The sequence below is a fragment of the Myodes glareolus genome, chromosome 22 (assembly GCF_982192425.1).
Source record: "Myodes glareolus chromosome 22, mMyoGla1.1, whole genome shotgun sequence".
Classification (NCBI taxonomy): domain Eukaryota; kingdom Metazoa; phylum Chordata; class Mammalia; order Rodentia; family Cricetidae; genus Myodes; species Myodes glareolus.
In genome coordinates, this window is record NC_142047.1 from 15,041,911 (window position 1) to 15,069,793 (window position 27,883).

General features: G+C 38.1%; 1 protein-coding gene across 4 annotated transcripts in view; it reads left to right on the plus strand.

The window, feature by feature from the left end:
- Phkb (phosphorylase kinase regulatory subunit beta) overlaps positions 1-27,883 on the plus strand; it is a 179,126-nt gene that overhangs the window by 63,195 nt on the left and 88,048 nt on the right. For all 4 annotated transcript variants that reach the window (XM_087900341.1, XM_087900340.1, XM_087900342.1 and 1 more), the window contains 4 exons: positions 4,321-4,436; positions 19,456-19,519; positions 23,753-23,848; positions 24,942-25,139. In XM_087900341.1, the coding sequence (XP_087756467.1) occupies positions 4,321-4,436; positions 19,456-19,519; positions 23,753-23,848; positions 24,942-25,139 (474 nt within the window). The remainder of the gene's footprint in view (positions 1-4,320; positions 4,437-19,455; positions 19,520-23,752; positions 23,849-24,941; positions 25,140-27,883) is intronic.

The following is a 27,883-nucleotide window of genomic DNA, read 5'->3' on the forward strand; positions in this document are numbered from 1 at the left end:
GCATGTCTGTTTTCCTGGAGACTGGCTTACCATATACAATTATCCACCATTTGAGATTGCATGTCTTTGTTTCTGAACCTTGTGATAACTCCTGAGATTTTTGTTATTGGTGTTTTGGGCTAAAAGGGAAGAGGGGGTTGCTTTGTTTTATTTTCAGTGATACTGAAAACCAAGCCTGAGGCCTCATGCCTTTTTAAAAAAAATAATAATCAATTTTGAAACTGTTATGAAAGATAATCATGAAATATTTCTATCAAAGGTAAAAAGTAGAAATATAGCACTCAATTTTACCAATTAAACATATGTGTTCCAGTCAGAGTTCTCTAGAGAAACAGAATTGATAGAATAAGCCTGTATATAGTCATATATATCGATATAGAAAGAGGATTTATTAGAGTGGCTGTGGTTCAGCTAGTTCATCAGTGACTGTCTCCCAGTGGAAAGTCCAAGAATCCAAAAGTCATTCATTCAGTCCTTAAGGCTTTATGTCTCAGCTGGTCTTCAGTATATCAGAATCCCAAAGTGGTCTCTAGTACCAGTGGAGGAATGATTTTTGCCAGTGAAAGTGTAGGCAAGCAGGCAAAATATTAAAAGCTTCCTTCCACTAGGTCCTTTATTTAGGTTGCCACCAGAAAGCATGGCCCAGATTTAGTGTAGGATTTCAGACCTCAATTGATCTGTATTTAAGGTGGGTCTTTCCACCTCACATGATCCAATCAAGAAAAATCCTTCACAGGTGTGCACAGCTGCTTGGGTTTTCGTTAATTCCAGATATAGCCAAATTGACAACCAAGAATAGCCATCACAAAGTATAATAAACATGTCATTAAAATTTGGTTTGAGTGTTGGGTCTGTGATTTTTGTTTATGCGTATTTGTATGTGCATTAGATTGCTATTCACACATGTATATGCAGGTAAAAGTGCTTGTATTTGTGGAGGTCAGAGAAGATATCGGGTGTTTGGTTCTATTGCTCTACTTTACATTATTGAATCAGAGTCTCTCAGCAAAACTAGAGCCAGGCTGGCAGTCAGCAAGCCCCAGCTTTCCCTCTTTTCTGCCCTTGCTCACCAACACTAGAGGTTTTTTTGTAGTGCTGGGGATTCGAACTTAGGTCCTCATACTTGCTCAGCAAGTTCTCTTGTCCACTGAATTTTCTCCCTAGGCCATGAATTATTTTATTTTGGTGAATTTTAGTTAAGATATTCTTAATGATTCTGTGGGGCCATTTATAACTTCAGTCAGTCCTCATCTAATTTCTTCTTTTAATTTTTAAATTTTTTTTTTAATTAGAATGCAATTGCAGGTGATTCTGAGCTGTCTAATGTGGGTGCTGCCAGAGCAGCATTTTCTTAGCTGCCATCTCTTCAAGCCCTAACTTCTCCACTCCTACTCAGAAGTTGCCATATAAATTATATGTGAATTTTAAAAGTTTACTTGACATAATATATATTTAAAGTGTAGAGTGTGATGTTTTGATTCAAGATATACATTGTATCAAATTAGAATAGGTAATTTAGCATATCAGTCACATTTCTTTGTGTTGGAAATATTCAAAATTATCCCTTCTATAACTTTTGGAAATATATAATAACTGCTAACTATAGTCACTTAGCTAACTAGTCCTAGTGCTACTGAACCCTAGATTTTATTCTTCTTAACTGAATTTTATAAGCATTAACCATCTACCGATAAATAGTTCTGAGAATCTAACTTAAAAATGAGGAGTTACTAAACATACTGATTAATTTGGCTTATTGTAGTGAATGGTTTATTTACTTGCACACACATAATTTTTTTGAGTTAATAGTAAATGAATTATAAACTTATACTTGTTTATTCACTTTGAGGTCCTCTTAATATCAAATATAGCAAATTTATTATCTTTACATACCTTTAAGATTTTGCTTTTAGCACAATGTTAGCCACATTAAACTGTATCCTAAAATATTATTTCATTTGCTCCCTATTGTCAAAGCATTTCAACTGTTTCAGTTATTTTTTTAAAGATATTCATAAAACATTTAGAAAATAACAGAACCATAATTTGGAGGTAAATATTGAAGGTGTTTATACTAGGAATATTTCTATATGGACTTCTTCCAAAAATAGATTTCAACGATATATACCTTCAAAACAAGTTGGCATGCATCAGAAACTGGTATGAAGATGGAAAGGGGCAAATAACGTTGGTCCCTGTCCTGATTAACCTTCTTTGTCACCTTGACACAGCCTAGGTAAAAGCCTCAACTGGGGAACTGGCCAGATCAGGTTGGTTGGTGGGCATTTCTGTGAGGAATTGTCTTGTTTATTCATTGATTTAGAAGGGCCAGCCCACTGTGGGTGACATCATTCCTCAGAAATTCCTGGGATATATAACAAAACTAGCTAAGCATGAGTGAGCCTTCCCAGAGGGCAAGTCAGCAGGGTAGAGTTCTTCCATGGCCCCTCCTGCCCCATCCCTAAATGATATACTATACCCTGGAAGCATCTCCCATCCCCCCCCCCAAAAAATCCATTTTCCTCCCCAGGCTGCTTTTGATCAACAAAGTAGTGTGTTGTCGTCCTTGTTTGTTTGTTTATCACAGCAACAGAAGGGATCTTGCATGGGTTTGTAGAATCAGTATTGGAGTTAGTACAAAGAATACCTAGGAACTGGTTGTGATCTTTGCTCTCACATTTGTGCAACCTCTCGTCTCCTTGGGTACCCAGTTCTCTCTCTTTCAGCAATGATGAGTTAGGTGTTCTCCTTCATCCAAATTATGTGTTTGTATCTGGTTCTCTCCTTCCCTCCTCCCCATCCATTGATCCTCCTCCTCTTCCTAAGTATTTCCTCTGCTTTCAATTTCTTTTCAAGGAAAAACATATACTTCCTGGCCTAGAGTAGCATTTAACTTACCAGGAAGAGGTCCAGTTTAATCTATTTCCTGGAAATTATGTCATTTCTTTTTAATTATTGGATAACTGTTGCAAGGGAGGGCCTGCTGTTTGTCCCAGCCACCTGGCTAGCTTATACTCGAAATAACCACAGAGAAACTGTATTAATGCTTGGTCATTAGCTCTAACTTCTTATTGGCCAACTCTTACATATTAGTTTATCCCATTTCTATCAATCTGTGTATCACAATGAGGTCGTGGCCTACCAAAAAAGTTTCAGCACATCTACCTCCGGCCACGGATCCATGGCATCTCTCCGACTCCACTTCCTCCCAGAATTCAGTTCTGCCTTCTCCGCCTACCTAAGTTCTGCGAGTCAGGATTGCTATGCAGGTCTTTATCTCCTTATTTGCAAAATCCTTTGCAATTAGGTTTATTTCAGAAAAGGGTTGAAGAAAAGAGAAATGGAACAGAAATCAGGTTGACTGTCTGAAGTTACTGTCTTTTTAAGAGTGAATTGGAGAAGGCTTAGCCTGCTGCCAGGTGGCTTCCTCTATGTTAATCTCAGTGTAGCTCTCTCAGGTCCCCATTGTCCTGCACAGCTTCCAACTGTGGGCTGTGTTTATCATCAGAATCTATAGTTACAGAAAGGACAGGAAGGAAAATTACTCTCCAGAAGCATGGACTGAAAACTCCAGGTTGATCAACAAGGAACTAGAATTGTGCAGAAAATAAAACTCGATTTCATTTTTTGAAAGGTTATTTTGTATTCTTCAAACTTTACAGTTTATATATGTATGTGTGTGTGCATGTATGTGTGTGTATTTCATACAGACAGTTTAGTTTCAGAATATTGTCCAGTATAAAATACTGTTCTATGTTTTACTTATTTCTTATGATATGATACATAGCCCTCATAAACAGTGTTATTACCTTATAGAAGAATTATAGTTGGAACATTGAAAGATTTAAATTTTATTTCTGTACTGAATAATACTAATTAGGTTCTCATCAAAAGTAAGCATTATATTTGAAAATCTAAGTATAGCAGAGGACTCATAATAATGTAATAATCAGAAGAATTAAATGTGTTTTTAAAAGTTCTTTAGGGTCCCGGAATGTAGCTTAGTTGGTAGAATAATTGCTTAGTGTTCACAAAGCCCTGAGCACACCCTGAGCCCAGTATCCAGCATCTGCCAGGCTAGGCGTGTCATATGCCTGTAATCACAGCACTTGGGAGGTGGAGGCTGGAGGATGAGAAGTTCAAGGTCATCCTTGATTACACAGAAAGTTAGAGGTTAGTCTGGAATATATGTTAAGAAAAAGAAGGAAAGACAATAATATACTTTAGGAGATGAGTTCATACTTGGATTTCATAGGGTATTTAATTATTCTTCTCAGTGTTGCGTGTGTTTTCATGGTCATTTGTTTTCTTTTCTTTTAGGTCTCTTTCATTCAAAACCTTGTATTTTGTGTTGAAAGAGTTTACCGTGTTCCTGACTTTGGTGTCTGGGAAAGAGGAAGCAAATACAATAATGGCAGCACAGAACTACACTCGAGGTATTTCCCCAGTTTCAAGGGCATTTTAGTGTTGTTTAAATGTATTGATTTGAATACAAAACTAAAACTTCAAAGCATTAAATTGGATCTCTTGTTAATTCTAGTACAGCTTGTATTCCTTTCCATAATCCTAATAGGATTCACTTACAATAAAAGCAATGTTCTTGGCATCATAGACAGATGTCTGAAAGGAGAAGGCCTGTCTCCCACCCTCACCCACAGTTCAGCCCTCTCTTTAACCCACAGCTTGGCCTTTCTGGTAAACCATGTTGTATCTTTTCCTTTGCAATTACATTATTTGAGATATCAAATATGTTATGTCCAAGCACCAGCGGTATATGCAGTGCATGTGAGACCCTTTTCCGTGTTAGAGATCATTGTTACCCGAAGCAGGGACTCTCATACTTTTAATAAAGCCTGACTGCCATCACATACTGATCTGTAACTTGTGTTCGAATAAAGCCACAATAGCTGATGACTGAGGTTGGTAATTTATAAATTCTCTGTATGCATTGTTATTGAAGAAATAGCTTTAATAACTGATGAGACCTTTTATTTATCCTAACTAAATGCTCTGGAGGTTATCTTTTGACTGATTAAAAAACAGTACAAATCCACGGGCTCTGCTTTTTCTGAAAGGTGGTGCACTAACAAATTTAAGCAAAGGTCATCCATCACTAGCAAACAATGTTTGAATTGTTGACACTCCAATGAAGAATAGAAACAAGGCTGGAAAATAATGGTTAAGACTCTACGTCTTTGGAAAGATGACTCAGCTGTTAGAGCATGTGCTGGTCTTTCATTGAGGACCAGAGTCATACTCTCAGTCTCCATTGCCTGGTGGCTCAAACCCCCCCTATAATTCCAGTTCCAGGCAATCTGATGCCCTCTTAAGCAACCTCATGTTCACATGCCCCCAAACAGGCACACATATATGCATAACTTAAAATAATAAAATTAATCTTTTTAGAAAAGTATTTACAACTCTGTATGTTTTGATCAATGACTAATCTATGACGAATTAAGCTAATGTAATATACTTATTTTAAAGCTACCTCCAGATCCTAGCTGTGTAAACTTAAATAAGTTGTATAATCGTCATATGGCTCTATTTCATCTTTAAAATGAGACTAATGGTAGCTACTTATAGGGTTGCTACAATAATTTAAATGCACTATATTTTGAATACCTATCGTTAGTGAGATCTAGAATACTGATATATCACTTATTTAAGAATATTTCAGTACAAAAGACTGAAATAAAAAGGACTGTCAAATTAACCATGATAAGCTAGTATATAGACCGTTCTGTATAAATTTTTATCATATAAAGCACTTTTACTTATAGAGCAGAATAGCAGCAATCATTGAATTTGGTGAAGTAGAGAAATTTTGTGAGAAAGCTTCATTTAGACATTATGTCTGACGACTCCTAAACAAGTCTAATATGTTTTATTTCTGCTATCTTCTAAATTGCATCCTCAACATTCAGACAGCAGTTAAATTGCATGAGAAAAAATTGATCTGTATAGACAGTGTTATTTAAAACTTTTCTTTTTTAAATATTTTTACTCCTTCCTTGCTTTTTAGTAACCACTTAATTAGATGCAATTCTGATTCTATTATATTATTTTCATCCTAAAATACTTGAACTAAAATTTTTTTCCATGTACAGAAGCTACCAGAATCTCAGAAAGAATTCTTAGTGAAAAGCCCTATTAAAAATGAACATCTTAGCCAGGCATGGTAGTGCACACATGCCTTTAATCCCAGCACTTGGGAGGCAGGGGTAGACAGATCTCGGTTGCACCGAGAAACCCTGTCTCAAAAAAACAAACAAACAAATAATAATAATAATAAATACAACATAAAAATTATAAAAATAAAAGTGACCATCTTGAGATGTCAGTGATGAACACACAGAAATCTCCAGTGGTTTTTTTACAACTCATGTGCCAGATTTTAATTCAATGATTAGAAAATATTTCTGTGATTTTTTTTTTTTGCTATTCTTTCCATGAAAAATTAATTTTAACTGTAGCTGGCCAGCTAATGAGGTAATGAGGTTTGCCATTTGAGTTTGGTAGGTTTCATGCATTTAATATTATTCTTAATTATTTATTTTATAAGAATTAATTTTTTCGTAGACACCCTCCATCACTGAGCTATTCTGAACTATCATCCATATATGCCTGTTTTTGGTGTCTCATCTTTGATGCCAAAAGAATATATTTTGAAGCAGTAAGGAGACTGTGTTCCATTGTGTTCATGGACACAGTAATGGTATTAATGACAGGTAACCAGTGTCTTTCTGTACTGTGTAGTAGAATATAGAGCTAATTCCACCTAGGGATCAAGTCATGATTTCTATAACAGGATACCTACATATTATGTGGGTCTATTTGTATCTGTTCACCACCACAGAATTCACAAGGCTTACTGTATCCTTAAGCTTTTCTCATAATTCACACTGCTTTGAATTAATCTATATGGGTGCTCTTCTAAATGGGGCTACTTCTAGACAGACCTATCATAGATTGAACAGACCATAAGTAGAAAATGTGCTTAATGTATTTACTCTACTAAGCATCATAGTTTTGTATTATATAGTATACCAAGGATTATCAGCTGTTTATCCTCATAATGGCATGGCTGACTGGGAGCTGTGTAGAGTGTAATTGTATTTCTAACCTGAGAAAGGATAAAACTTTAAAATATGTTTTTTACTTAATTGCTTTTAGTTTTACATCACTGTTTAATAAAAATACTAGTGTCTTAGTCACCATTATCTTGCTGTGAAGAGACAGCATGACCAAGGCAATTTTTATAAAAGAAAACATTTAATTGAGGACTTGCTTACAGTTTCAGAGGTGAGTCCATTATCATCATGGCAGGGAGCAGAAAGGCGTGGCTGTGGAGCAATAGCTGAGAGCATTATATACTGATCTGCAGGTAGAGATGACTGGTGGGGGGAGGGAGGATGCTTCTTTAGGCTTTTGAAGTTGCAAAACCCAATCCCAGGAACACGTTGCCTCCAATAAAGGTCATACCTCATAAGGCTTCCCAAACAGTATCACTCCCTGGTGATTAAGCATTCAAATATGTGAGTGCTTAATCCCATTAAGCCATTCTCATTCGAACCAGCACAACTAGTTGAGTCTAACAGGACTCTTTAGTTATTTACCCAAATTTTGTTTGTAGGGTAGGGCTTCAGTATAAGCATCTATTCCTGGGGTTGGGAAGATGGTGCCTTTGGTAAAGTGCTTGCGTTAGAATTGAGGACCTGTTTTGATAACCAGGTCTCATGTTAAAATGCAGGGTGTGGTGGTGTATTGGGGAGGCAAAGACATATAGATCTTAGGGGCTTGCTGGTCAGCCAGCCTAGCCAACTTGGCAAGGCCCAGGCCAGTGAGTCCCTGTCTTGGAGGAAAAAAAAAAAAATATTGTTCTAAACTCATGGTCACTGTGATTCTCTTGAATCAGGCATCTGTCTGTGTGTAGCAATGCTTGTGGTATGTATACTCTCCTTACTTTCTGGCGTCTTTGCCGTTCCTGTGTCCGCACTTCACAGATCTTTGTAGCAGAAGATGGAGTGGAGGATGGGGATCTGACTGTTTCTGAAGCTTTGGCTCTTCCTCCTCTTGGCACACTGAACAATGCCCTTCTAAGCTGCACTTTGTATGCAGAAGGCTTCGGTCCCTGCACCACTGAAAAATCTCATTTCTAGTGTTGTGAGACTACTCTGCAGTCCCCCTTTTTACATCTATGCTTATCAATTCTTTAATGATTGTAGTCTGTGGTTTTAAAGTGTTATCAAATAAGTATTTCAATCATACAGAGAGCCTCAGCCCCTTTTATAAAGGGAAAAAGTAAAGTTTGGAGGGGTGTATAATTTTCCCCCTTAAAATATACTCATTGTAAATGATAGAATCAGAACTGGATTCCAGGTCAAGAATATTAGGGTGGAAAATGAACCCACTGCACTGTGGTCACAAGGTTATCTTTAGTTTTTGACTTTCAGCTCTAAAGTCTACACTTACTTAATATTTCTTAGATAAACCCCAGATTGTTGTTTTTTAACCATATTCTTCATCCCTTCGTCTGAACTCCATTAAGTGCAGCCCCACCCTTCCCAGAGCTTCAGTAGAAAGCTCCATTAATTGCTCCAAATTTACCACTTCTCTTAAATGTCTCCTGAGTCATCTCATTTGCTGGGCGCGTGCTTTTTCTGCTGATTTGGCCTTTTTTGAGTCTGAGCTTCCAGTGTCTCCCAGGACACCTGGGATCCACCAGACCATGTTCCTCCTTGCCCTCCTGTTCATTCTCTGAGGCCTGTATTAATGCTCCAACAGCACCTCGGTTCTATTTATAGCAGAGTCAGTTCTCAACTTTGCTTACAGAGCCAACTAATCTCAAATTGCCTCTGGGGCTGTGTTTAAGCCTAGATTCCATTTCTTGGTGAAAAGTCAAGTTTTACTGATAAAGCATCCATTGAACCCTAACCCTGTTCTTAAGAGGAGAGTTTTCCAGGCACTGACTCCTAAATGGACTCTCAAATTCAACCAAATCATCCCCTTGCTTCCTCAGTAACTCTTGTGTTTGAAATTAAAGATGACATTAGAAGTAAAAGAATTAAAATCCAATTAAGTTTTAAAAGTTTTATATTCTGCTCTCCTTGTTTCCTAGTAAAGAAAAAAATATTAGAGAAGTAGTAGTTTGATTCCTTTTTATTCCTGTGACATTCATTAGTTAACTATTTGGCGAGCTATTTATTCACTCATTTATTTATTTATTTATTTTGAGACAGAATCTCACTGAGTAGCTCTGGCCTCGAACTCACAGCCATCCACTGGCATCTGCCTCCCAAGTGCTGGGATTAAAGGGGTGTGGCACCACGCCTGGCTGACTTAGGAACTCTTAAGTAACTTTTTGTTTTCTAATTTGGCAACTATAAACATCTCCCTATCGTTTTGCTTTATTTTATGCATTTTTCATATGGAGTCATTTGTAAACAACAGTTGGATTTGCAATATTATAAAGTCCTTGTCCTATAAATATGATTGAATAGCTCAGGGAGCTAAGGCCAAGTGGTCTAAGCAGAAGTTTGTGAGCCTGTTTTCATGCCTGGCAATGTGTAGGTTTTCTGGTATCTTATTAATTACCTAGCTTTAATTTTATCATCTTCTCTGGAAATTATTTTTTATTACAAATCATTTTGCTACAAACTAGTAATTATTGCTGTATTTTAGCTTTCTTAAATGAATGCTGGAAGAAAACCTGTGATATCACCTTGCAGTGATCTTATCAGCATATCTTCTATTGAACAGTCACTTAATATAGTCAACAATTAATAACTGGATCATGAATTCCTTCTGCCATTGAAGTATTTCTTAGTTCTTCCAACAACATATATTATTTGTCAGTTAAATGAAAGATCGCAATAGAAATAAGTTGCCGTTGCCAGAGATTTCAATAACTAATGAGCAACAAATTAATGTGTTTGTCAACTTATAACATGTCTAATTACTTATTTAATTATATTTGGAAAGAAGATTAAAATATTCGTAAGCAGTAAATGTGTTTTTTAATTAAGATACAGTGTTTACTTCTTTTGTAAAACCATTTACAAATCGTTTTATAGCCATTTAGTTGCCCCTCCTCCCCAGCCCTACTGCCTTTTTTATGTTTACAAACAGTTCAGCTGCTAGACTTAAATGGTCTTCCTGATTTGGCCTCCTGAGTATCTGGGACCCACACTAAGCAAAACAAAATTGATGTTTCTAATACCAGCAGTTGGAAGGTGGGAACAGGGGCAGATGAATTAGCAGTTCAAGATCATGGCTACATAGTGAATTTGAGGCTAGTTTGGGCTACATCTGACCCTGACGCAAAAAAATAAGATAAACTATTCCCCTCTCCACCAAAACAAGACTTACTATAAAGCTACAGTAATTTAAGATCGTGTGATTTGTCAAGACAATTAGACATAGAGATCAATAGAATTAACAGTCCAGAAGTAAATCTATTCATATATGGTCAATTCGTTTTGATAGTACAATAACCCAATTAAGAATAGTCTTTTCAGTATGGAATCACGGAACAAATGGATAGCCGCATGCAAACCAATAGGTAGATCTGGACTTTACTTCACACCATGTACAGAAATAAACTTGATGTAGCTCAAAGACTGTTTATAATATGGAGAACTATTGCTGGCCAGGAAGAAGCTAAGCAAAGCAGTTGTGACCTAGGATTAAGTGATGGTTTCTAGGATCTGATGCCTGAGGCATGAGCATCACAAAAGGAAACTGCATCACACATTCACACTTTGTGTGAAGTGGAATTGGGCTCAATGCATGTACAGGATATTATATACTTAGTTATTATATGCATATCATAGTTACATGGTTAGTTTTTGTCCAGAAATTTGCAAGCCCTTCTAGAATACGTGTATAAACTTGCTTTTCCGACAACAGTGATGATGTGGTGTGTCTCTGTCTTGGTCTCATCAGTAGTTTTGATTTTAGCCAGTCTAGCTGGCTTATCATGATGTCTAATTCTGATTTTATGTGGCTTTCCCATTGGCTGATAATGTTGAACATCTTTTCATGTGTTTATTTGTGGTTTATATATCCTTTTTGGCAAAAAATGTTTCTCTATATTTTTGTCAGTGTTTTATTTAGATTTTTTGCTGAATTTTGAGAGTTCTTTTTATAATCTATATACCAGTGTTTATTTATTTGTTGGGGTCATGGGGACTCAACCTAGGATCTCTTGCTCATTAGGCAAGTACTCTGCCCTGTGTTATAGCCACAACATCTCATCCTATCTTTAAAAAAATTAAAAATTATTTTATGTATATATGTATGTGCCTGAGTACCGCATGCACACAGGAGCCTTCAGAGGTCAGAAAAGGCATTGGATCCTCTGGAACAGTGTTACAGATGGTTGGTGCTGCCAGGTGTGCGCTAGGAACTGAACTGACTGTAAGACTGCTGAGTCATCTCTCCATCCTGCGCATTCTAATAGTAACACATTATTACTTTTGTAAAGGGAAAGTTGTTCATTCCAACAAAGACCAGTTTATTAATTCTTAATTTTATACTTTATGCTTTTGATGTGGTGTCTGATAGCTCTTTGATCCTGAAGATTTTCTCCACACACACACCCCACACACAGTTTCATAGTTTTACATTCATGATCTGTTTTCAGGTAATTTGCTATAAAGTGTGAAAATTGAGATTGGGAAAGTTTCTTTTTCTTAATTTGCCTGTCTGGATATTGAACTCCATTTGTTATAGACTGTCTTCATTGAAACATTTTTCTTACTCTTAAGAATAAAATGGGGCAGTATGCTCAGTAGATCACTTACCTACCATGCTTAAGGCCTGGAGTTTGAACACTAATGTGAAAAAATAAATTCAATTAGTTAATTGATTGATATGAGCATATGCCGGGCAGGATGGCACCACAAGTAAAAATGCTTGTCATGAAACCTGAGGGCCTCAATTCACTCCCTGGAATCTACAATACAAAATTGTTCTTTTCTCACCACACAGTACATATGTCCACATGTATGTATACACACATATACACGTATAGATAATAATTTATTATCAATTTTTAAATGGACATGTATATCAAATCATTGTTGAGTTGTGTGTCTGTCATCTACTAGTACCATGTGGACTTCAATACAGTTATACAGTCGTATAATAAATTTTGAAATGGAATAGACTGCTTTCTTCACTTTCTTCTTTGATTCTGCAATTATTTTTACATTCTCCATATAAATATAGAGTAATCTTGTCTGTAATTACAAAAGTCTTGTTGGGATTTTGATGAACTTTGACATCTCTTTTAATAGACTTCTTATATAGATAGCCATGCAGTTTGGAAATTGAATATTAGCTGTGGTATTTCTTTAGATCAAATTTCATTTTTAGCTATTGAGAACTTTTCTTATGAACAGTCACTGAGTTTTTCTAGATGCCTTTTTATCCATTGGTTGATATAACCATATGTCTATAGAGTATTGATATGATAGATTACGTCGATTGACCTTTTTATTATTAAACAAGGTGGTATCCCTGGAGTAATTCCCATTTAGTTATAATGAAAGTTCATTTAATACCTTGTCGAATGTTGTTGAGGATTTTAATGGATATGTTCAGAAGAGGTTTATAGGATATAGTCTTTATTTTAATGGATATGTTCAGAAGAGGTGTGTAGGATATAGACTTTATTTTAATGGATATGTTCAAAAGAGGTTTATAGGATATAGACTTTATTTTAATGGATATGTTCAGAAGAGGTGTGTAGGATATAAACTTTATTTTAATGGATATGTTCAGAAGAGGTGTATAGGATATAAACTTTATTTTAATGGATATGTTCAGAAGAGGTGTATAGGATATAGACTTTATTTTAATGGATATGTTCAGAAGAGGTGTATAGGATATAGACTTTATTTTGTATCTTATGTATCTTTTGGTGTCACGGTAATATTTTCCTCATAACATGAATTCTACATGGGAGAATTGTGTTTTAATATTCACTTTAAATATTTGGTATAAATCTAATGAAATCCTATAGTCCTCAAAATTTTCTCCTGACTTTTTTTCTCTAATTAAATCATAATTACATCATTTTACACCATCCAACACTCTTCGTACCATCCATTCCCTTTAAAATTTGTGGCCTGTTTTTCTTGAATTACTATTATTGTGTACACAAATGAATATATATGTGTGTACACACACACACACATATAATCTACTGGGTCTGTCCAGTGTTGTTTGTATATATCTTATTTTAGGATTGACTACTTGGTATAGTAACCATTAGGGGGCCCCTCCTCAGGGAAGGTTAATTCTTCTCTCAGCACTTGTTAATTGCCTGTCATTCATTTAAAATGGACTCTTAGGAGGTTTCCCCTGTGTTGACATGTCAGCTGGCATTGCCATTGTTCAAATTTTGTTTAAGCAGCCATATTGTTGAAATTTCATGGGTGTAGCTTTCCTGTCATATATGTAGGACAGAGACCACAATAGGCTTCTTGATCCTCTGGTTCTTATGATATTTCTTCTCCCTTTTCCACAATGTTCCCTGAGTCTTTGGTGTAGGAGTTCTGTTGTAGATGTATTGACTAGGGCTGGACACTCCATGTTCAGTTGCTGTCTGTATTTTGACTGGTTGTGGCATTCTGTCATGATCCCCATCTGCTTGAAAAAGAAAGTTTCTGTAATGAAGTCTAAGACCTACACTATCTGTGGGTATAATGCTGTTCGGGAAGCAGCAGCGGCAGTAGGTTCTGCTCTCTTAAGACCCAGGACCTCACTAGGTTGGCTAGATTTCTTTCCTCCTGATCAGGCTTTAAGTCCCATTAGATAACTGTTGGTTACTCCCGAAACATAAATGCCACCTTCAAGGATATCCTGCCCTGCTAATCATTGTTATGATTCATAGGGGTCACCACAGGACAGGACTATTGATTGCTTTCTTCTGTTGGCAGCTTGCATAGACCTTCTAATACTGTGAAAGCTAGTCCTCAAGAATGAAGTTTGGGGGTCAGATCAAGCTTGAGTCCTCCAAGTCCTATGTCCAAATTTGGTCATATCTTTAGCTACACGGTCCAACCCTCAATTCCTGGGAGGCAACCAAAGGCAACAGAAAAAGCCTACATTGTTATTATTTGGGGGTTTTCTTGGATCCCCTAGCAAACTCTAAAGGAGGTTTCTCATGATTGGTGCTGGGATTTTTGATAGTCTATGGCTCTTGGGGAGGCATTATTTTCCCAAATGGCATAATCATAACTTCATTTATATATATATATATATACATATATATATACACACATCTATATAAACTTAGACATATTGTCTGTTATTTTAGACTAATATAAAGTAATGTGATTCCCTGTGGTTATTTCAGACATCCTTAGTGTTATTTTTTCCTCTTTCTCCTTCATATTGACTCTCCCTAACCTCCCATTATAGAGCTATTCAATTTATTAATTTCATATTGAGAAAATAGTGGTAGTTTGTGTTTTATTGCTTTTCTGGGGACTATGGAGTTTCTACGTTGCAAATTTATGCATGTAGAACATTTTTATTATCCACATAATATCTGTAGTGTCTTGTGTTTGATACTGGTCACTGTGTCTTTTGTTTTGTTTTTCTGCTAGTCTTTCTAGATATTTGTCAATTTTAGTTAGTGATGCTTTTTTAAAAGCCAGCTCATTATTTTATAACTTTTCTGATTTTCTTTTGGTCTTGAATTTCATTGATTTCTGTTCTTGATATCATTTGGGATTCGTTTGCTCTTTTTCTGGTGAAGGCTTAACTAAGGTGAAGGTTTAGATAATTGATTTGAATCTCCTCTAAATACATGCTATAAAATTTCTCTCCCAATTTTACTTTAGCTTTTCCATACATGTTTTGACGTGTCATATGTTGACTGTATCCATTGTTTACTTTATTTCACGGAGATGTCCTCTGTGAGTGCTGTGGCTAATGCGAGGGTGTGCCTTTTTAGACCTGCTATGAGAGAACATCAGATTCTGTTATTTTCCTGCTACCAACTTCACTCTCATTCCACTGTTAACAGAGAACACAATATGACTTAAGTCGTTTTTATTTTTGAGGCTTCCATTTATGGCCAGTGTATAGTCTGTGTTGGTGTATATTAGCATATACTTTTAAAAGATGTGTATTTGGGGCCAATGTGATGATTCAGTGGCTGAAAAGCTTGCTATGAAATCCTCACAACCTGAATTTGATCCTTAAAACCCACACAAGGGTATGTAGAGAGAAACAACTTGAGACATTGTCCTCTGGCCTCCACGCGCACACCATGGTACACACACCTTTTATGTACATGTAAGCAACAATAATAAATAGAGTAGACTGAAATAACAAACTTTTAAGTATTTGTGTGGTTTGCCTTATATAGATCATTCTAAAAGCCAATTCCCAGTGGTAGCTGCATTAAGTCTTCCTGTATCCCAGTTCCCAGTGGTAGATGCATTAAGTCCTCCTGTATCCCAGTTCCCAGTGGTATCTGCATTAAGTCCTCCTGTATCCCTACTGATTCATCCCCTTGTTCTGCCAGTTTGTTTAAGAAGATCATCGATGTCTCCAGCCTGACTGTCCTTTGATGGTTCTCTGTTCTGTCACTTTGACTTTGTGTATCTTGAAGTCCTGCGGTTGGTTCATATATATACTTAGCAGTACTTTGCCTTCTTGTTGCATTGACTCTTTTATCAGATAATGTCTCTCTGATAATTTTCTTTGCTTTGAAGTTGTCTTCATCTATTATTATTGTATTCATCCTGTTTTCTTTTGAATAGTGTTTACATCACATATACCTTTTACTAATCATTTACTTTCTACCTGTACTGTTATATTTGAAATGAGATTTTCACTGGCAGGATGTTGTTAAATTGTAGTTTAACTCTGCATTTCCTTTTAATTTATTTTTTAAAGAATTCTTATTTTCATTTATTTGTGTGTCTGTGTGCACATGTGTTACAGATGCCCCCAGAGGCCAGAAGAGGGCATTGTATCCTCTAGAGCTGTAGTTACATGCAGTTGTGAATCACTCAATGAGAGTGCTAGGAACTGAGCTTAGGTCCTCAGGATGAGCAGCAGCTGCTCTTAACTGAACGCCTCCCTACTAGGTCACTTCTGACACCATCTTAATAGGAAAGAAATGTTCACTTCTTTAATTTAAGTATGGGGGTGGTGAGAGCCCAGAGTCTCTGCTGATACCAAGGTTGATTGGGAAGGGCTCTTACCATCCATCTTGAACCCTTGGCTTTCTCTCTTTACTTTCTTGGCATCACAGAGGCTGAGGATGTTGAGACTGAGCATGCATTGGACTGAATATGGCAGCATCACAGTTTTATCTGAGTGGGCTGGCTATTATCTAAATGATTGCTGTTTCTTGGTTCTTAGTATCAAATAGAGAAACCTTTTTTATAGTTCTAGTGTGTGTGTGTGTGTGTGTGTGTGTGTGTGTGTGTGTGTGTGTGTGTGTGCAGTCCCTACCAGCCTGTGAGCATGTGAGATACCTGACTCCAGGCTGTGCCCCCAACCTCGCCACCCACTGGACTCTGTCCCTCCAAGATCCACTTTGCTACCCCATGCACCTGAACATCCTCCCAGTAACCAAGACCCCTCCCACCCCCGCAACCCCAACAGACTACATAGGCACAGGTGGCAAGCCACAACACTTGGAAAAACAGAAGACTACATATGCACAGGTGCAAACCACAGCTGGAAGAACAAGCACAGGCATGAACCACACTAGTTGGAAGAAAAGAGTAAACACCAGTGTAAGAATACATTCAACAATTGAAAGAGCAATATGGCACCATAGAACTCACTAATCCTACAACGGCAAGACCTGAATATGCCAATGTAACTGAAACACAAGGAAATGAACTTAAAAATTACTTTATGAAGATGATAGAGGCTCTTAAAGGGGAAATGAAAATTCCCTTAAAGAAGTCAAAGAAAAGACAAACAAAAAAAATGGAAGAAATCAATAAATCCCTTAGAGAAAGCCAAGAAAAAACAAACAGGTGAAAGAAATGGTTCAAGACTTGAAAAATGAAATAGAAACAATAAAGAAAACACAAACCAAGGGAATTCTGGAAATAGAAAATCTGAGAACACGAGCAGGCACTACAGATGTAAGCATCACCAACAGAATACAAGAAATGGAAGGGAGAATCTCAGGTGTTGAAGATAGGATAGAGGAAATAGATTTACCAGTCAAAGAAAATGTTAAATCCAGTAAATTCATAACATCAAACATCCAGGAAATCTAGGACACCATGAGAACACAAAACCTAAGGGATAGGAAGGAGAAGAATCACAGCTTAAAGGCACAGAAAAAATTCAAAAAAAATCATAGAAGAAAACTTTCTCAACCTAAGGAAGAACATGCCTATAAAGGTACCAGAAGCTTACAGAACATCAAAGAGGCTGGACAAAAATAAAGAAAAAAAGAGTCCCCTCGCCACATAATTGTGTGTGTGTGTGTGTGTGTGTGTGTGTGTGAGAGAGAGAGAGAGAGAGAGAGAGAGAGAGAGCGAGCACATGTGTTTGTATGAACATATGCTGTGCCATGGGACGTGGTGTGGGGACCACAGCACAACTTTCCAGGGTACAGTCTCTTGTGCACTTTGTTCCTGCCTCTGCTACTGCACTGCATAGTCCAGGGTAGTTAGCCATGAGCCCTGTTTATCAATGCTTTGTTGGTATGTCTCTCTGCATTTTCAGTTTATCTGTAGCTGTCAGTCTATAATGCAAAGAAGGAAACCCAGGGAAATCACTACATTGTTGTTTCTGAAGTTCTGAAGATTATGGCCTATCTGCTTTCTTCTCTTTGTCTTTTTGAGCCTTAATATGTTTGTTTTGTTTGTAATGTCTGGGATTTTGTTATACGTAATGAGAACAAGAAATGCCATTCCCATTTCACTCTCCCATCCATATCGATTTTAAAGTGTTTAATCACTTTTTGTCTTATAATAAATTGCTTGAGAACAGTTTATATAAATATCTATAAATGCTAATAAGGCAGTAATAAACAGCTTAGTATGATAGTTCTAATTTATTCATTCGTTTGTTCAGTTTTTGGTAGGTCCCAAAAGAGTCCAAGACCTTAAAGTAGGAAGCACTGAGCTTGTTCAGTGATCTTTTCCTAGAAGCGATGTGGGTAAACTACTGCTCACCACAGACAGGGCCCTAACCAATTAGCACTGCATCTGTGTTCAGCTTGGTGAGCCAGTGACTTTACGGTACTTACAGGAGCAAGGTGCTGGGTAGTTACGGAACACGGCTGAGCACAGTAGCTGCATCACCAGAATGCCCCACCCCAGCATGAATGTCAAAAGCTGCATGGTTGGAGTGACTCTTCTGACCCCCACTTCAGTTCACCTTCTACCCTCTGTACTTGAGCCTCTCCACAAGCCACATGCATCTGACCAGAATTAGATATTCTGGGGCGGGGGAGGGGGGTGGCTGTGCTAATCCGAAGAGGGCTGGGATTTCGGGTGAGGGTGTAATGCCGCCCCATCTCTTGTGCGTAGTCACACATGCTCTGATTAAGATAGCCACTGCCATGCTGTACCCTGAGGATGGGTCCTACAACAGAGCCACACACTCAGCCGATCATTCTGAAATTTGACATGCATGTAAACACTTGGAGGGCTTTTAAACACGATTTGTTGGGAACGTCCTCCCCGCCCCCGAAGAGTGAAAACTGGCATTCCTAGCATGTTCCTAGCTGCTGCTGCTGCTGCTGCTGCTGCTGCTGCTGCTGCTTCTGTTTGGGGACTACAATTGCGATATACTGACTTGATGACAGTTTGTTGATTTTCAATGATGTGAGCTCGGTGTAAAACAAATGCAGATGTGCAGTAAGTAGAGTAAACTGGACTTGAGCACTGCAGTTCCACCAGAAACAGGCACGATCTGAGCAAGGATGAAAACCCTCTCTTCTTGGAACCCTTGCATAGAACGTTGTATTTTTAATGGAATGAGTCTTTTTCAGCACTGTTATATGTAGCCTCTGAGAGGCCAAAGGAGTGGGACACTGAGGGAAATAGCACTCACTTTATTACAGAGAATATAGCCCAGAATGAGAGCTACAGTGATCGGTAATTCTGTGAACATAAAGTAATGCCGATTTTATTGGATCCTAGAAAGGGCATATTTGAGTGACTATGCCAAATTGCATTCTGTAATAGGTATATGACACACAGAATTCTGTTGTAAGGCTCAGAATTGGCATCCGAGGAGCCCGTTCCATTGATCTGAGTAATGTCCGGCTGGGCAGCGACTGCACGAGGCTCACCCCAAGTTCACCATTCTTTCTGGAGGTCATGAACGGAAATAAAATCGCTCCATTCAATGGTAGAATCTAAGTCAAGGTTAACCTCGAAGCAGTCAGTATTCAGGGGTGATTAGTATAAAAAATAAAATTAAAATAATGTCTTTCCTTCTCTCTAGCTCTGTTGGTTTAGCAAAAGCAGCCTTAGAAGCAATTAATGGATTTAACCTCTTTGGAAACCAGGTAAAAAAAATAATTAATTGATTAATTGCATGTTTATGTAATTTTACTGTCTGTTATCAAAGTCATTTCCTTAAAACTTATGACTATCGGAAATATATGTGGCAGCCCATGCTTGAACAGCTTTGCTTTGAAATAATTTGCCAATTAAGGTTTAACTTTCATTTGATGGTAGTGATATTTTTTTAATTTGTTTTTTAGTTTGTTTTTACATCCTGACTGCAGTTCCTCATCCCCCTCCTATCCACTTCTCCTCCCTTTTTCTTCAAAAAAGGGCAACGCCCCCCCCTTCGACATCAACCAGTCATGGCATATCAAATTGCAGTGAGACCAGATACCTCCTCTCCTATTAAGGCTGGACAAGGCAATCTGTTAGGAGGAAAGGGTCCCAAAAGCAGGGAACAGTTGGAGACAGCCCTTGCTGCCACTGTTAGGAATCCCATAAGACCGAGTTATACAACTGTAACATATGCCGAGGGCCCAGATCAGCCTCATGCTCGCTCCCTGGTTGTTGGTTCAGTCTCTGTGAGCCCCTGTGAGTCCAGTTTAGTTGATTCTGTGAGTTTTATTGTGATGTCCTTGACCCCAGGAACAGTGGGCTCTGCTAAAGTGATAAGAAAAGGAAGCCCGATAAGGAAGTTGACAAGTAGGGCCAAACCAAGACTCCTCTAGAGTTTCTCAAGGCTTCCTGGGTTAAAGCAGAAGTGTTTAGTAATAACAGCAATTTGGAAAGGTCAGACCTGCCTAGGCTGCCAAGGAGAAAACTGAGTCAGTCTGAGTGTCTGGGCTGTAGCGATTGGCTTGGTTTTGGTCATGGTGTACCTTCCTTTGAAGAACCTGAGGCCATGCATGCTGTTTACCAGCGCCCCTCTTCTCCGGGCATTCTCCATACCGTCACTGTGACTGCTGTCCCTGACTGATTAGCAAAGCTGTACTCTTTCTGAAACTTGCCTAACCAGGCATTTTTGAGTCTTAGCTATAAATATGCGGCCAATATTATTTCTGAATGTGTTTTTCAATCTTGTGTGCAAATTAGAAACATTATAGGAATTCACAAAGCAGTCATGGCACCTAGGCTCCCTCCTGACCTGGTATAAAAGAAGCTATAGCTGCCCTAGAATTTTAATGCTCAGGAATTCTAAACTGCAGTCAAGAACATGGCTATTTTTTTTTTAACATAACACATAGTTAAGTGTTACTAAATGGGCTATTCATTTATTATTGCAGGTAGAAATAGAAGCAAATTAGGTCTTTTTCCTTTAGCCACACAAGTAGTAATGGGAACAGATACAGAAAAAAGACAGTCATAAAAGCCTGTTCAGGTGAGACACAACCTAAAATCAGCCAATTGACGTACCAGTACATGAAAAAGTGAAAATTAAACAGAAACTATCAGATCAACAAGTATTTCAGTAATCTCAGAAGTGTTTGTTCTGGTCATGAGGCTGACAGGTAGAGGACAGCCTTCCATACTGCCAAAGCTCATGTCCATGGTGATGGTCATCTTGTGTCTCTATTAGAACAAGCAATAGCAGATGCTAACTTGAACAGAAAGATTGAGCTGCTAGTTGTAAGGAGGCTCTGGGTAGGGTCAACATACTCTACAGAGGTGTGGTTTTAGGGAGCAGAGGCTAAAAGTCAATCTGCGCACTGGAGAGATGGCTCAGTGGTTAAGAGCTCCTCCAGATTCTTATCCTTGCACCCATATGGCAGCTCACAACCAACTATAACTCCAGTTCTAGGGGATTTGACAACCCATCTGGTTTCTGTGGGCAGCAGGCATACACATGAGGCACAGACATACATACAGGCAAAACACTTATACACATAAAATAAATACCAAGTGGCCAAAGTTAAGAAGGTCTCTCACGTAATTCCCATAACACGTCTTTTCCTGTTGTTGTGTGAGGCAAGAGACTGACAAATGCACCTAGGTCAGAATCTGTAATTGGTGATGACAGATTGCTCATGTTCTGCAGTGTTCAAAACAGAGCAGACATCTGCATTCCTTTGAAATGTGCGGGTGATAATTCTGTGAGGTGATAATCCTCAGTGACTTGAAAGACCTGCTTCTAAGTGCTCCTGTATGGTTTGGGGTTTTGTTTTTTGTTTCCTCCCCTCCTGGAAATCTGGGCCATGATGCCTGTAGTGTGATATATATTTTTATACAAATGGTAGAGTTCACTGATATTCCATCTCAGTGTTAGGAGGTGGTCACCTCATGAGATTATTTTTCCTTAGGCAGGTGTCTTCAAGACTGACATATAAAAACCGAGACCATAACAAATAATTGATGAGTTTAAATAACTACGTTACTTATTTGTGGCCAGAAAATAGTAGTTTACTCTTTATTTTGTCACATAATAGAGAGATTTACCAAATTTGCTTTTTTTGTTACAAATTATCCTTTCATAGATTATATATTTCAAAGGTCCTATTCCAGACAGACAGTTATTGACCTACAGATACAATAGCTCCTGTTCTTTTGTGTGTTCACAGACTCTCACCCACTGACTTTCTTCTGTCTGCTTGTTGCTGCTTCTGCCAGAATTCAGGCTCTGGCTTTGATCCTCAGTTCTTCCCCTGACCCAGGGACTTAGTGCCACTTTCCCACCCAAGCCAGCTGTGAGGTTCTCATATATCATCACCATGTACCTCACATCTGGGTCAGTTGTGTGTTCTGGAGCAGTGTTCAAATTCATTATTGCTTACGCCACAGTGAATATGTTGTACTCTGACAAGAGCAGCTGCTAACAATGCTTTCTAAAGCCAGTAGGAATGTAGGGAGCCCAGGACTCTGTTCAGCTGCAGGATAGCTATTACGGGAGCCTCACTCATCCTTTATCAAGTCATTACCAGAGTTAAAGACTTGTTGAAGATGGTGCTCTGAATGAGGAATCATTCCGTTTTACAAGATAATGCTCACAGAGAACAGGAGTTAACAGGAAGCATGTATAACTAGTGAGTCTGATACTCAGATTTCCTGGCTGGTCCTCCTCGGCTAGAAATTTCAGTCAGGTGATTGAGTCCAGGCTTTAGAGTTTCAGAGTGTGAGTCTTTGATGTTGGGTAGAATTGGGATGAGATTTAGAATGTGATTTTAAAACTACCTAAAATATATGATGCCTGGTTTTTCTCATTTATTTTTTGAGTATTTTTTTAATGGAAGCAATCTTTCTAGTGTCCTTTTATTATGTGTTTTAAAAATATTCAGCTCCCCATTAAAGTTATGTTCATTTATACTGTGCTGTTGAATATGAAATGCACTAATGTTTAAATGGCAAAATTTTTCTTAAATGTTGCAGATCAATTGGCATTTTTAATATATGTCTGTTTATTCAAATTTCTTGTTTTTCAAAGTTTTTTTAAGTGTAGGGAAATTATATAGCCTAATTGTTCGTTAAATGGGTTTCTCTGTGGCAGACAGGATTTTTTCTCTTTGTTCTTTTGAGCAAGGGTTTGTTGTCTTCCATTGGAGGGACAGCCTAGCGACATGCGGCTTTTCATGAGGCCAGCCATGAGAAGTGTGAAGAGGAGTTGCTATTGTTGTTACTTAAGATTCTCTTATCATCACTTTGTATTGTAACATATTTTTACACATAATTCTGGATTGTTACCTAAACTTGTTTAGTTTGATAATATAATCAAAATTATTTAGGTAGTCACAACTCAGATTTATTAATCAAAGTTATTTCTTAATTTATCTCATCATAATAGCTAAACTGTTTCTTCATTAAAATGAATGCATTTACTATACAACTTATAAGATCAAAACATGATTTATAAGAAAAGAGGAAAATATTAAAATAATATCTAATGATTATATGATCGTTTCTAGAAATTCAGGAAATATTGAAAGCATACAAAAAGAAAATAAAGGGCTAGAGAGATGTCTTAGGAGCACTGGGTGTTCTTCCAGAAGACTCAAGTCCAATTCCCAGCAGCCACATGGATGCTCACACTGTCTGTAACTCCAGCTCCAGGAGATCTGATGCCCTCTTCTGGCGATCATGGGCACCAGGCAGTCACGTGGCACAAAACATGAATGCAGGCAAAGCATCTATTTATATGTAAAACATATAAATAATAATAATAATAGTATTTTTATTATTTAATCTTTAATAATCTCTTACAGAGTTACATTCAGTGATAAAAAGTTTTTGAATTGTCTTTTCTCACAGAAAGAATAACACATGGTTTATAATTCTCTGAAATGTGTTTCTTTTTTGATTTCCAGGGCTGTTCTTGGTCAGTTATATTTGTGGATCTCGACGCTCACAATCGCAACAGGCAGACACTATGCTCACTGTTACCCAGAGAATCACGCTCTCATGTGAGATGATGTACTGCTAACTAGAATGAGCTCTCATTTACGGTTCTTGTGCTGTTATGTACCATTCAAGAGCACACACTACAGTGTTGGGTTCATGCAGGATAAGGAGATACAGTGGAGACGTGTCCCCTTCTCTAGCCTCTGATGCTGGTCAGGAAGTAAATGGTTAGGCAGAGCTGTCCAGTCCTTTGAGTCTTCTGTTGAACCACAGAAAAATAGACATTGTTTTTCTGTTTTTAACAAAGGAATCATTTTTTTATAATAGGATATAAAAAATTTATGTTCAGCATGGCACGGTGGCAGACCATGTTTGACTCTTTGTCTGGTGAACGTCTGTATATTTCCTGTACCTGACTGTATGCTTCCTCAGGGATTGTTTATGGTTTTTGCCTTCAAAAACTACACCAAGTAGAATAGTTAACTGTTTTATATGAGTAATGCCAGATTGTAATGAATACAAAACCAATAAAGAAGTATTATCTGTTTATTTAATGATGTTCTATCCATTTAGCCTACCATTTAAATAGTCTTTGGCAACATTCTGATACATTTCCACATATTTTAGTGAACATAATTTTTGCTTTAAAAATTATATTAGTGTTTTTTATGGGCAAGCATGTTTCCATTCAATAAATAAAAATCTGTAATATAAATCTAATTGCTTCTGCAATATAAATCCTAATGGGTACTGATTTACTCAGTTAGTTTTTGGGCCTTTTGTTGGCTTTCTCACTTTCACTGTTGTAGGCAAATTCCTATACTAACTAAATTGTGGTAATAAGAATTAGATTTTTTGCATTCTGTTTAGTTACAATTTTTAAGTTATAGCCTAATATTGAAGCTGGAAAATTTTTTTTGTTAAAGGATAAAGTGTTATCTGTTCTATCAGGTTTACAGAAACACATCATAGAAACTTCTGTCTGTCTTAAGGTCATGGTCACTTGATAAGGTTTTTGACTTTACTTTGATGTGACTCCTTTTGTACTGTGTTGGTCAAGTCACAGCAGACACTCACAGTCTCTTTATCTTTTATATAAAAAATTTATTTTTATTTATTTTTAAAACAACAGTCTCTTTGTCTTAATGTCCCTAGAACACAGACGCTGCCCTGCTCCCATGCATCAGTTACCCTGCATTTGCCTTGGATGATGAAGTTCTGTTCAGCCAGACACTTGATAAAGTGATCAGAAAATTAAAAGGAAAATATGGATTTAAGCGTTTCTTGAGAGACGGGTACAGAACATCATTGGAAGATCCCAACAGACGCTATTACAAACCAGCTGAAATTAAGGTACCACAAACTGGTCCATGCTAGCACGTGCAAGTGGTCGAAAGCACAGATCCAGGAGACTGACTTCTTGATTTAAGATCCTGCTCCATAGTAAATAAACATTATTTATTGCTAAAAATAATATCACCTATACCATGAGCTTTTCTGGGGGTTGGATGATTTTATGTATCGATGCTTAGAATTGTGCTTGATACATAGTAACTGATCAGTCAGTATAAATGCTTTTCACCACAGGGCCACATGGATTCATTGGTTAAATAATCCTTTTAGCATTTTCAGTCTTTTGCCTATTTCTCTTACATGGTTTTGTTTCTATCTGTGATCTGCTTTTATGTTATTAAGCAAATGATCTCATTAAAGCTATTACTCTGAGCCAGGCATTGTGTTTCGTGTGTTTAATGCCAGCACTTAGGGGGCAGGGGCAGGCAATCTCTGTGAGTTTTAGATCAATCTGGTCAACATAGTGGGTTCCAGGCCAGCTAGGGCTACACAGAGAGACACTATCACAAAACAAAAGAGCTTGTACTCCGCCACCCACTCCACCTGCTGGGTACAGCCTAGAGACAGCCACAGACTGAGTGCGTGCCATCCCAAATCCAGGATACCTGTGCTGACTCAGTTTTTGTAACTGCTTGCACTTCTTGTCAGTTCTGCTGTGTGATCCTGTAGAAAAGCCCCTATTAAAAAGCAAACCAACCTTGGACACAGACTGTCAGTTCTTTGCCTTATTCCTGCTGCTAACCCCTTGTTTCTGTGTGGCAGCCTCCACTGCTTCTTCCCCTTCATCAGTGCTTACCCTCTGTGTCTTACCTCATAGAAGATGTCATCGCTCTTTCTTGAGGTATTACATATGGAGAAATATTACATAGATACAGACACATACACATGTATTTCTTTGTGTATGTACATCTTGTTTTTTTGTTTGTTTGTTTGTTTTTTACTCATTTTCTTGGGAAGCACACTGGGCATCTTCTTCACTAATAGGACATATGACTCTCTTCCTCATCTTCCCTACTAAACCATCCCTCAGTGCTTATTCTTGTCCATCTTCTGCCTTCTGTCTATAACTGTCACTCTGAATAGCGTGATTTGTGTTTTGTGTGTAGACCTAGTGTGTTAGTTATGTTACTGGGTTACAGAACTAGAGACAGAAACAATTTATGTGGTAAAAAAGTAAATCTGGCTCCTAGTCCAAGGGATACAGTCCACCAAGGCAGGAAGGCGTGTCTCACCGCTCTGGCAGCATAAACTATGTGCTTCTTGGGCAGTCGCGCTGAAGCAAAGCCTCTGAATTATAACTCTCAAAGCCTACCTCTCGTGCCTTACTCCGTCGGCTGTCAGTCAGCCTTACCTCAAAAAGTTTTCACAAGCTTTCAAAACAGCGGCACAGACTTGGGACACTTTGATTGCCTCCTCCTAGCTCTTGGCTGATTTCAGGTGGTTTCAGCAGCTGGGTCAGAGTGATTATTGCTTCTCTCACCTTATTTTCCTGAACATCTTGGTGTCTGTATTTACTAACTCTGTTCTCTTTTTTGGAGTATTCTGGTTGCTATGGCCACGTCTTCCCCTCCATCCCTACTCCCCTTGTCAGTCTCCATCTTCTACTTCTGTGATCTACTGTCATCGTGCTTTTCTTCCTACCAAGCTCTCATGGCTATTGTTGCTAAGATGTACTCTATCCCTGACTCACAGTGTGCCTCCAGTGCCCTGCCCACATGTGCACCTGCTGCTTAGACACACATCTTCGCTTAGGTGGCCTACAGGCTACCTCCGTTTAGCTCTGTTCCTCTCCTAGGCCCATATCTAAGTCACTCTAGACATCTCCTTACCACTTAACCACATTTTAAAAATTAATCATTTTACTGACTGGGTGTGTCTCTGCACACATGTGCACACATGCATGTGCCCATATGTATGAGTATGCTACAGTGAACAGATGGAGATCAGAGGACAACTTCCACCATGTGGACTCTGGGGATGGAAATAAGGCCCTTGGGATTGACAGCAAGTGTCAATCTCTCCCGCTGAACCATCTTGCTAGCCCCAACCATTTAACCAATTTTGTCATCCACAAAATGTAACTGAGTTGTCCTCTTTAGAAATCCTAATATTTCCCCCTTCTTCTGTCTTACTCCTTGACTTAAGCCAGTAGTTCATAACCTTGAACACTTTTGTTACCAAACTAGACTGAACAGGATCTATAGATTTTTTTAAATTATTATTGCTTGAGTTGGCATCAGATTAGTAGAGGCTGAGAATGATGCAGAATAGCCCATATTGTACATGAGTTATTTGCCCCAAATGTCCATAGTACTAAAGTTGAGACACGCAGTTCTGGGTGTCATCTTTTCTCTTTGAATTGCTCTTATGGCTTTGAGTTGGTTTCCATATTTCTTGTTCCTCCACTCCTAACTACTGTCAGCTGCCCAGCCTGGAAGTAAATGTAACACAGACTTTGACCCTTCTCAGTGTTCATGACTACCTCCAAAGCAGCCTATGTTTGAGCAGTGTGAGTCCTAATTTGACTTCCTGCCCATCCGCTGGGATTCCGCTTTTACTGCTCGTGCCTTTGTATTCTAGAATTAATGAATCATGATTGTTTCTTTAACATGTTTTATGATTCTGTAGGTCTCTAGTTTCTGCTGATTGCTCTGTGCATTACATTTTAGCTTATTTCTTACCATATAACTCTTCTCCGCACTCAAGGCAGACACAGATGTTTTCTAGTCTATGTTGTTAATGTA